This window comes from Phascolarctos cinereus, unplaced genomic scaffold (assembly GCF_003287225.1).
Source record: "Phascolarctos cinereus isolate Bilbo 61053 unplaced genomic scaffold, phaCin_HiC Scaffold_5;HRSCAF=322, whole genome shotgun sequence".
Lineage (NCBI taxonomy): Eukaryota > Metazoa > Chordata > Mammalia > Diprotodontia > Phascolarctidae > Phascolarctos > Phascolarctos cinereus.
The window spans coordinates 338,852,201-338,864,259 of record NW_027555958.1 but is presented as its reverse complement, the minus strand read 5'-3'; the positions used below and the strand labels follow the sequence as shown (position 1 = coordinate 338,864,259).

Below are 12,059 nucleotides of genomic sequence, written 5' to 3'. Positions count from 1 at the left end.
AATTCAACAAGTATTGATTAAATACTGACTACATGAAGAATATTACATTAGGTACAAAGGAAGATACAAAGACAAGACATGCAAAATGAATTGCTATGTGAGGTTCAAGGAAGGAAAAATAGGTAGTAATTCAATAGGCAAACATGAAGAGGTAAGACATTCCAGGCATAAGGAACAGCGTGAGCAAAACTATAAAAGGGGGAAAATGCAGGGTATGTTTACCTACCCTGTGAAGAAGGAAGGATAAATAATGGGTCTCATATGTATAGTGCTTTAAAGTTTGCAAAATACTTCACAAATGTTATCTCATTTTGTCCTCACACCAATCCTGGGAAGTAGGTACTAGTATTCTCTCCATTTTGCAGATGAGGAAAGTGAGGCAGGCAGTGGTTAAGTGGCTTGCCTAGGGCCACACAGTTAGTAAGCATCTGAGGCTGGATTTGAATTGGGGTGTTGTTGAATACAGGTCCAATTCTCTTTCTCTCTCTTTCTCTCTCTCTCTCTCTCAGTATCAGGGGTTTTCTTTTTTGTTTTTGTTTTTGTGTTTTTTGCAAGGCAATCAGGGTTAAGTGACTTGCCCAGAGTCACACAGCTAAGTGTCAAGTGTCTGACATCAGATTTGAACTCAGGCCCTCCTGACTCTGGGGCCAAAACTATCTACTGCATCATCTAGCTGCCCCCAGGTCCAATTCTCTATCTACTGCATCACCTTAACTATCTCGTTTTAATTCCATTTTTTTTTAAAAAGGAGGGTAGTAAAAACAAGGGAAAAAAAGGAGGGTAAACTAAAACTAGAAATTAGGCGATTAGCCTAAATTTACATGGCTAGCAGGTGACAGGGCCAGGATTTGAACTCTTTTTTCCCCCCCTACATTCCATACAAAGGGTCCGGAACATCTGGGTCTGAAATTTTCTTCAAGCTTTAGTGGCATATAAAGTAGAAGCCCAAAATGAATTCCAACCTCTGCATCTAGCAGCAGAGTCAGCAGCTGGTGCCCTAGACTTGGTTATGAAATCCACATTTGTGGAACATCGCTGTTGAGCTACAGCCTGTAGTTAGGATTATTATATTTTTGGGAGCAGCTTTGTTTCATGAACCTTCCAGCTATGCACAACACATTCCTTTTGTCTGAGATCATGTATTTTAAGTATTTCACAGGATTCTGGTTCTCAGTGTGTACTTTACAGAGTAAAACAATTTGGCTTGAGCTTTTGCCTCAACGTGAAATACTTTATAGGGCTGATGCAGCAAAAAATACTGCAAACAGATTTCTGTGAGGTCTTTTCCTTGCCTTGTGCAGCATCTACTAGATATGGATAACACTCACCTGGCAAATAAAACAACTGATTAAGTTAGCTATCTATGCTTTGTTATAGGAATCATTTTTTTCCCCCAAAAGTCTACTTTAAGGTATTTGAGAAGATAGAGTATAGACTCAGCCAGTAGTCCTGCCTATCAACCTCACATTGTTAGAAATATCAGGGCGAAGATGGCAGAGAAAAGACAGGGACTCACCTGACCCAAATTCCCTGCCAACCAACTTTAAGAAACCTCAAAATGAATTCTGGAATGACAGAACCCACAAAAGGACAGAGTGAAACAATTTTCCAACCTGAGAGAACCTAGAATATCAGCAGGAAAGGTCTGTTGCAGTGAGGTAAGAGTGGAGTGTAGTCCAATGCAGGCTGTATCAGTGTAGGCTGGACCCCCAGCAATCAGTAGCTGGCCTTGGGGGTGACTGAATCAGTGGTAGCAGTAGTGGCTTCCAGAGCTCTCAGCACACAGATGGTAAGGGAGTCAGACAACTAGTCGGAAGGAGATTACAGGGGTCCCTTTGCTGGCACTGGGGGTAGGACTTTATTGCATTACCTATATGTGGATCCAGGTCACAGTGCTGGGTTGCAGTCCCAAGATGAGGAGAAGCACTAGTACACCAGAGCTTGTGGGGACTCTGGACACAGTTCCAGGGTAGAAAAGAGTGCATGTGCATTCACAGACCAGAGCACAGTCCAGGAGAGCAGTGATTGCACCTTTCCTTAGATCATACCTCTTTGGAAGAATTGAAAACTTCTAGCTTCCTAGAGCTAGCTCTGAGAGTAGCAGCAAGAAAAGCCAGAACCTTGGGACAGTGCTCCCCCCACCCCAGGAACAGAGAGCCCCACTTTAACATAGAGTTAAAAGTGAAGAACTTGGCTGGGAAAATGAGCAAACAACAAAAAAGAACCTGACTATAGAACATTACTGTGATGACAAGGAAGATCAAAACACGAACTCAGAAGACAACAAAGTCAAAACTGCTACATCTGAAGCCTCAAATAAAAATGTGAATTGGTCTTAGGCCCCAAAAGAATTCCTAGAAGAGCTCAAAAAGTATTTTAAAAATCCAATAAGACAGGCAGAGGAAAAATTAGGAAAAGAAATGAGAGTGATACAAGAAAATCTTGAAAAAAGAGTCAACAGCTTGGTAAGGGAAGCGTAAAAAATACTGAAGAAAATAACAACTTAAAAAAATAGGCCAAATGGTAAAAGAGACACAAAAATCCATCAAAGAAAATAACAAATTAAAAATAACTTCTTAAAAAATGGAAAAGGAGGCACAAAAGCTCACTGAAGAAAATTATTCCTTAAAAATTAGAAGTGGGCAAGTAGAAGCTAATTTTTCCATAAGATATCAAGTAACAAACAAAATCAAAAGAATGAAAAAAATAGAAGAAAAAGTGAAATATCCCATTGGAAAACCAAATGATCTGGAAAGTAGATCCAGGAAAGATAACTTAAGAATTTTTGGACTTAACTACCTGAAAGCTGTGATTAAAAAAAAAAAAGCCTAGACATCATCTTTCAAAGTAATTACCAAGGAAAACTGCCCTGATGTTTTAGAACCAGAGGGTAAAATAAAAATGAAAAGAGTTCACCAATAACCCCCTGAAAGAGATCCCAAAATGAAAACTAGGAATATTATAGCCAAATTCCAAAGATCCCAGGTTAAGGAAAAAATATTACAAATAGCCAGGAGAAAAAAAAAAAATTCAAATATCATGTAACCACAGTCAGGATAGAACAAGGTTTAGCAATTTCTACATTAAAGGATCAGAGGGCTTGGAATATGATATTCTGGAGGGCAAAGGAGCTAGGATTACAACCAAGAGTAACTCAGCAAAGCTAAGTATAATTCTTTAGGAGAAAAACATGGAAATTCAGTGAAATAAAGGACTTTCAAGCATTCCTGTTGATAAGACCAGAGCTGAATAGAAACTTTGACTTTCAAATACAAGAATCAAGAGAAGCGTAAAAGGTAAACAGGAAAGGGGAATCATAAGGAATTCATAAGGTAAATGGGAAGATGATACTTGTAACTCCCAAGAACTTTCTTATTATTAGGACATGAATATGAGTTGAATATGATGGAATGATAGCAAAAAAAAAATAAATAAAATTAAGGGATGAGAAAGAGAAATGCACTGGGAGAAGGGGAAAGGGAGAGATAAAATGGGGTAAGTTATCTGACATAAAAGAGGCCCGAAAGAGCTTTTACACTGGAGGGGAAGGTGGAGAAAGTGGGAGAATGCTTGAACTTTACTCTCATCAGAATTGGCTCAAAGAGGGAACAACATACATACTCAGTTGGGTATAGGGATCTATTTTACCCTACAGGAAAGTAAGAGGGGAAGGGGATAAGAGAAGGGGGAGCTGATAGAAGGGAAGGCAGATTGGGGTATGCAATAATTAAAAGCGAAACATTTTTGAGGATAGATAGGTTAAAAGGAGAGGGGAGTATGATAAACAGAGGAGAAAACATGATAGAGGGAAAGACACAGTAATAACTGTGAAGAAATGTGTATAGCAAGTTTCTCTGATAAAGGCCTCATCTCTCAAATATATAGAGAATTGAGTCAAATTTATAAAAATAAGAGCCATTCACCAATTGATAAATGGTCAAATGATACAAATAGACAGCTGTATAAAGGCTATAAATATTTTTGTACATGTAGGTCTTTTTCCCTTGTTTATGATCTCTTTAGGATACAAGGTATTGCTGGACAAAGGGTATGCACAGTTTGATTGCCTTTTGGACATAGTTCCAAATTGTGTAGCAGCTCTTTCAGTGGTGGCAAGGAATTGGAAATTAAGGGGATGCCCTCAACTGGGGAATAGTTGATCAAGCTGTGGTATATGATTGTGATGGAATACTATTGTACTATAAGAAATTATGAGCGGGATACTCAGGAAAAACCTGGAAAGACTTATATAAACTGACACAAAGTGAAATGAGCAGAAGCAGGAGAACATTTTACACAGTTAACGGCAATATTATACAATGTTCAACTGTGAATGACTTAGCCATTCTCAGCAGTACAGTGATCCAAGACAATTCTGAAGGACTTAATGAAAAATGCTATCCAGCTCCAGAGAAAGAACTGATGGAGTCTGAATGCAGATCAAAGCATACTTCTTTTACTACTTTATTTTTCTTGCTATTTTTTTGGTCTATGTTTTCTTTTACAATATCACTAATATGGAAATATGTTTTGTATTATTGAACATATATAACCTATATCAAGTTGCTTGCTTTCTTAATAAGGGGGAAGGGGAGAGAGGGAGAGAAAGAATTTGGAACTCAAAATTTTAAAAATGAACGTTAAAAATTGTTACATATAATTAGGGAAAAATAAAATATAAATAAATATTTTTAAAAGAAAAAAAAGTAAAGAGATGTCCTGTTTTAGGTCACCTAGTTCATTTTCCTGTACAAGTTTACATTTGATCAAATTTGTGATTTGGTTATTCCAGCATAAACGTAAATCTGTGAAATCAGCATTTCTTGGCCTTTAATTGATAGAGAAAAGTAGCATCATTTGGAAATGGAAAATTAAATCTTTTATTATGTTTTAAGCATCAAGTCCAGTTTGACTTTATCAGTCACCTAAATTAGGTCCAATTATAACTAGTGGCAGCTGAGTGGCAGAGTGGATAGAGCACTGGTCCTGGAGTCACGAAGACCTCAGTTTAAATTTGGCCTCAGACATTTACTAGGTATGTGACCCTGGGCAAGTCACTTAACTTCTGTCTGCCTCAGTTTCCTCAACTTAAAATGGGGATGATAACATCTCCTATCTCCCAGGATAGTTGTGAGGATTAAGTGAGCATATATGTGTGTGTGTGTGTGTGTGTGTGTGTATACACATACATAATGGTTAGCACAGTGCCTGACATATAGTAGGTGCTTAATAAATGCTTGTTCCCTTCTTTGCTATTACCTTGTTTCCACCTCTTCAAAGAAGGTACATTTTTTCCAGTGGGCAATTTTAAGACACTTAATACATTTTCACTAAGAGTGTCTTGCACGAATGTTTGTTGAGATTGAATCTGAACTCACCCCCAAAGCTTTTGCAAATGGGGATAATAATACTTGTGTTATTTATTTTCCAAGGCTGTTGTGAAGAATAAATGCTATGATTAATAGAAAGTACTTTATAAATGGTAAACACTATATGAATGCAAACTATTATGATTATTTAATTAGAAATTAAATGATTTTTCACTTTCTCTGCATGGGTAATTCCTCTCCTGTAGGTCACAATCTCTCTATAATTTAGGACATAATTTAATGAATTGCTGGGAATAAAGAATTTGTCACTTGGCAGCCAACCTTCTAGTGATAAGTCTCTGAGAACCAGTCATGCTGGTTTTCGGATAACACATGTAGTCTATCACTGGGTGCATTCTTGAAACCTTTCTAGCATGCTCAGACCCACCGTAGCTTTTCTTCCAATGCCTTTGTTTGGATATTCTTCCATAACCCTCATGCTATAAGGTTGTGTCAGAGGAGGACTTTGGTGGAAGAGGAAGTGTGGGGCCAATGATGGACTGAGAGGTTTGAAGCTGTAGAACCTGGGTTCAAATTTTCACTTCACTCCTTACTACCTGTGTTGCTTGGCCAAATTACTTGGGCCCTCTCAGGCCCCCTCTCGGGGCCCAAGTTTCTTCATCTATAATATTAAAGGGTTAAGTTAGAGGATGTCTTAAGTCAACCCTTCCAGCTCTAAAGCTGTGATGTTATTATTGTCATTATTGTATCATGAATAGCAATAATAACAGCGATGTGAAAAGAGAAATGGAATGACCTGGTGGATAAAGGCCAGCCTTGGGGGTCAGGAAGTCTTAGAGCCTTTCCTCTGACCCTACTAGCCAAGTGGCCATGAACAACTTTCTTAATTTTTTTTTAATGTGAAAATTTTTATATTTTATTTTTTTCAAATTACATGTAAAAACAATTTTTAACTTTTCATTTTTTAAAATTTTGAGTTCCCAATTCTCTCACTCTCTCCCTCCCCTACTCCTTCCTTGAGAGAGCAAGCAATTAGATATGGATTATGCAGGTGTAATCATGCAAAATATATTTTGACATTAGCCATGTTGCAGAAGAAAACACAGATAAAAACAAAACAAAACAAAACACACACACACACAATTAGGTGAAAAAAAAGTATGCTTTGATCTGCATTCAGACTCCATTGGTTCTTTCTCTGGGAGTGGATAGGTGGATTTTCCAGCATAAGTTCTTCACATTGTCTTGGATCATTGTGTTGCTGAGAATAGCTAAGTCATTCACTTGATCATTTTACCATAGTGCTGTTGCTGTGTGCAATGTTCTCCTGGTTCTGTTCACTTCACGTTACTTTACTTCATGAAAGTCTTCCCAGATTTTTCTATCATTCTGCTCATCATTTCTCATAACACAGTATTATTCCATCACAATCATATACCACAACTTGTTTAGCCATTCTCTGAATTGATGGGTATCCCTTCAATTTCTAATTCTTTGGGGGCAACAAGGTGGTGCAGTGGATGGAGCACTGACTCTGGAGTCAGGAGGAACCAAGTTTAAATCTGGCCTCAGACACTTACTAGCTATGTGACCCTGGGCAAATTAATTAACCCCCATTGCCTCCCCCCCCCAAAAAAAATCTAATTCTTTGCATGGGCAACCTTCTTAACCTCTGCCTAACCCAGGCAAATTTTTAAGACTATAAATTTCAGATGAATTGCACTTTTCATTGGCAGAGAGATTCTGTACTAGACAGTTACTATCTACACTGATAAAACCACAGGACTGGACAAAGAAAATGAAATCTTCTAAATTCTTATCTCTTCTAGATATTGATGAATGCTCAGAGCAGCCAACAGCCTGTGGAAGCCATGCTATCTGCAATAATCACCCAGGAACCTTTCGCTGCGAGTGTATCGAGGGCTACCAGTTTTCTGATGAAGGCGTGTGTGTGGGTAAGTTATCAGTGTAAGATTTTAAGAATCTCATGTATTCTCTTCCTTTTGTGGTTTCTCTGTTGTTTTGAGACTAGCAAAGTTTCTGTAATGTCATTGAGGAAAGTGGGCTGGTTTTTTGTTAGGTGTTTAATTATATTTTTAGATGGCGATGATGAAGGGAAAGACATGGAGGAGAGCCCAGATTGGCTCAAGATTTCGCTTTTATTCCTATGGGTATACTTTGTCTCACTGGTTCCAAGAATTTTTAGTTCAAAGACTGTTGCAGTTCTTCAGATTTAAAGGGGCAAAAGTGCTGGACAGGACATCTGAGCTCGGCACTTCTTCCCAAATTTAAAACAGTTCAGTCTTTTATGCTGTCCATGAACCATCTCTTTGTCTTTTCCCCACTGTTTGGCAAACCCGGATATGCCTGATGTTTGTTCTGTCTTGGAGCCCTGGATGAGGCTTTGCAGAGGTCCCGAGGTGAGATGGTTTCACGGGGGCGGGAAGGAACAGGCAGTTCTCATTTTGAGCAAGACCCAACCATCTGTGCTTCTAGGCCCCTCCCTTTCCTTGGCTCTGTATTCTTTCAGAAAATTGAGATTTTTAGCCCTGGTGAATTTTGTTTTTGTATTTAAAAATGGATTTATTTTTCTTGATTCCCCCCACACACACACACACACAGTTTAGTTAAGCTTAAACCTAAATGGGTAAGAAAATTCCCTTTGTGTGACGATGCTATGTTCTGTATATTAGGTCTATAGTGTGGCCAGGCTGATACTGCATATAGGCAGAGACCTCAAAGGATTTGTTGCCTCAGTCTGATTTCTGGATCTAATCCTAACCTTAGTTCACTTAAGACACTTAGGACTGTACTTGGTTTCCCCTAGTATAATAATATAATAAAAATATATGCATATAATAGTATAATGTAGTAATAGTATAATAATAACTACTTTAACAACTTACATTTATATAGCACTTTTAAGGTTTGCAAGATGCTTTGCTTTCATTATCTTATTTGATCTTCAAAACATACCTGTGAGTTGTTATTATCCCTATATTGTAGATAAGAAAGCTGAAGTTCAGAAAGAGTTAAGTGACTCCCAGGGTCTTGAGTGAAGTGACTTTCCCAGGGTCATGCAGCTGGTGAATGTCTCAAGTGGGATTGAAATCTATAGCTTTCCTGACTGTAAGCCCAGCATTCTATCGCTGCACCACAGAATAAATAAAGATCAGTTTCGTGATCCTGTATGTAATCTTTTTTGAGGTCCGTGAATAAAAGACATACTGATTAGCTTAGTAATCTAATTATTTAGGCACTTTCTATTCAAATTAATCCTTTAATTAAAAAAAAATTAACAGAAATAATTACAACCCTTCACCTCTCCTCTCCCCAACTCCTAGCAAATTGCCCTTTTTATTTTTTAAACCCCTTTTGTGGGTCCCTTCAGATTCATTAAAACGAAAGGTAACTAGCAATATAAAGCTCTTTTAAGGTAATTTATCGACAAATTTTACTTCTCCTTCACTTAATTGGTAAAATTGGTCATGCTGCATTGCAAGCCTTAGATAGGAATGCTCTCACTTGAGATCAGAAAAGATGGGTTTGAGCAGGGGAGGGGGCAAGGAAGTGAGCAGTCAGAGTTGAGGAAGTCAGAGGCTGCCTGTTGATTACAAAGGTTATTGTGTTTAACTTTTCAGGACTTGGGACTTTACGTACATGCAGATGACACACACACGTACACACACACACACACACACACACACACACACACACACACACACACACACACACACACACATATATATATACATATACAAATACACATATATTTTCCATCTACTGTATGTGTACCTTTTTGTGTTGGTTTTTTTTTATTATGGAAGTAGCTGTTTTTGAGTGTTGTCTTGCTTTGAATTTTTTATCACTTTTCCCTTTTCTTTATTCACTGATGGAAAGCTCAGAACTGTTATGGTTCATGTGAAAGTGTCAATTGCATAATGTGATTGGAGGGAGGGAGGGTAGGAATTAAGCCAGCCTTAGCTACATTGATGATGAAATAGATGAAAGTTCATCTCTTGTGTTTCCTACCCTAGTCTCTTGCAACATCAGCACCCACATACTCTCACTCTTTGGCCCTAAAAGCTTCAGTAAGTAAACATTCATGTTTAAAATGACCATTCTTTCTACCCAAATAAAAAGCCTCCCTTCTCCCCTCCAAGTTATATGTGATTTTACTTGCAACATTTTAACTTATTAGGACATATGGTACATGTACTCCTAATTAATTTTATTTCCACATTTTAAAAATCAGGTCTATTTGTCTTGATTCTCCCATCCCTCTTCAGTGATTATCATGCCCTTCTTTTTCTTGTTCTGTATTTCTTCCTTTCTCCTTCTCCTATTTTGGCTCCTTCCTCTTTTTTCCCTTTTCATACTCTTTCTAGCTCCTGCCTTTTTTAGTACTCCCCTTCACTCTTTTCTCTCAGATCCCTTACTTTTCTTTCTCAATTTTTTTCTGCTCTACATTCCCCTGCCCTAACATAAGGGAAAAGAGAGAAGAGAGAAAGAAATAGTGAGAATTTGGGAGAGCAATATAAGTTGGGACTGGGATTTGGTAGAATCACAGGGAGAAACAAATTCATTCATTCAACAACTGTTTTTTTTTTTAATGCCAATTGTGTACAGAATACTCTGTTAGATTCTGTAATATTTAAGACCTCTCTGCCCTCATGGAGGGTTACAGGTTAACAGAATCTGGCTTAGATTTCCCCGATTCAGATCTTATTCCTTTTTTTTTGTTTTGTTTGTTGTTTTTGGTGAGGCAGTCAGGGTTAAGTGACTTGCCCAGGGTCACACAGCTAGCAATTGTCAAATGTCTGAGGCTGGATTTGAACTCAGGTCCTCCTGACTCCAAGGCTGGACCTCTATCCACTGTGTCACCTAGCTGCCCCTGAGCATATTCCTTTTCCAAGACTTCTCATAGAAATGAAAGGAAAGAGAAAAGTCAAACCTTCCAAAGCATGAGTATTGTGTTGAGCTTTGGGCACGACAATTTGAGAAGGATGTTGGTTAGCTGCAAAGTGTGTATAGGAGGGAAACCTCTATAGGAAGGGAATGGTCTTGAGTCTACATTATGTGACAGTCAGCTGATGGAACTAGGAATATTTATTTATTCTGGAGAAAAGAAGAGGAAAGGATAGCTCTTTTCAGGTATTGAAGATCTGTCATATGAAAGAGGCCTTACACTTGCTCTATTTGGCCAAAGACTAGAACCAGGAGCAATGAGCAGAGGTTGCAAAGAGGCTTGATTAATTTAGATTTGATGTCAGGAAAGTCTGTCTACAGATTAGCACTATCCAAAAGTCCAGTGGGCTGCCTAGAAGGCGAGAGCTTCCTTCTCTGTGGAGGTCTTCAACAGAAGCTGGATGGGCCTCTTATTCATTGGGCATGCTACAGTAGGGATTTCTTTCAATAATGGGTTGGATTAGATGGCCACAGAGGTCCTTTCTAATTCTCAACCTTTGAGATTCCATGTAGATATTTTTTAAGCCCTGCCTCTGCCACATACCAGCTTTACCCTATTTGTTTGGCCCATCTATTTTAGATTGCAGAGAAGCTACCATATTATTCTACCACGTATGATGACCATCCAATGATCATCTCACTGAATGCTTTCTTGACTGTAAAAATTTCTATCATTTAGTGCTCTTAGAGTTGACCCACACAATAGTCACTGTCTATGTCTACGTATGAGAAGCCGGATGGCAGAGTGAAGAGAGAGCTGGCATTGGAGTCAGGAAGAACTGGGCTCATGGGCCACTTTTTTTTTATTCTTCTTTTTGGGTTCTTTTTAAATTTTTTTTTTTACCTTTTTTATTCATGTATTTTGATGTATCAACAATCACTTCCATAAACTTTTGGGTTTTAAATTGTTTCCCCCCTCCCTCCCCAAGACAGCATACAATCTGAATATAGGTAATACATATACATTTCATGGGCCACTTTTAACAAATACTGGCTGCATAACCCCAAGTAAATCACTTACTCTCTCAGTGCATTAGGTAGTAAACTGTCAAGACTTCAGTTGCAGAGAAGATGCTGACCTCCATTAGTATAGGTAGTTTCTCCATAAGAAGTTCCCTATAACAATGGAGTCACATCTCTGGTCCTAAATCCCTAAATATATGTGTTTATTTTACTTAAGCAGTCCCCCTCCCCAGTTCTTCCAGACTATTTCCTTTATTTTGCTGAGCAAGCCTAGAAAAAGGATGAACATTAATGACAAAAGGATAAGGAGAGAGGATAACATAAGGAAAAGCTCTCCCCTCCTTCTAAGACTGACTAGGTAAAGTCCTTTTGCCCAGAGTGCCACTAGCTAGGTGGTGTGGTAGACAGTGCTGGGCCTGAAGTCAGGAAGAATTGAGTTCAAATCCCTCCTTAAGACACTTAGTAGCTGTGTGACCCTGGCTAAGTCACTTAATCTGTGTTTGCTGCCATTGTTTTCAATGTAAAATAGAGAGTACCTATCTGGCAGGCTTGTTGTGTGGATCAAATGGGGTAATATTTGTTAAACATTTAGCACAGTGCCTACCAAATAATAGGTGTTACATAAATGCTTATTCTTTTCCCCTCCCTGTCCCTTTTCAATTCATCCAGGGCCATCTCCGGTCTTCCTGATCTGTATGTGGCCACTGGACCCAGATGGCTACTGAGGAGAAAGTGAGGCTGGTGACTTTGCACAGTCCTGCCTCACTTAAATCCAATTCACTTGCAAGTCATGGCATC

At 38.5% G+C, this 12,059-nt stretch overlaps 1 protein-coding gene across 1 annotated transcript in view; it reads left to right on the top strand.

The window, feature by feature from the left end:
• Nucleotides 1–12,059, top strand: part of NID1 (nidogen 1) — a 108,980-nt gene that overhangs the window by 50,533 nt on the left and 46,388 nt on the right. Inside the window, exon 10 of the mRNA XM_021000400.2 lies at nucleotides 7,160–7,285. Within this exon, the coding sequence (XP_020856059.1) occupies nucleotides 7,160–7,285 (126 nt within the window). The remainder of the gene's footprint in view (nucleotides 1–7,159; nucleotides 7,286–12,059) is intronic.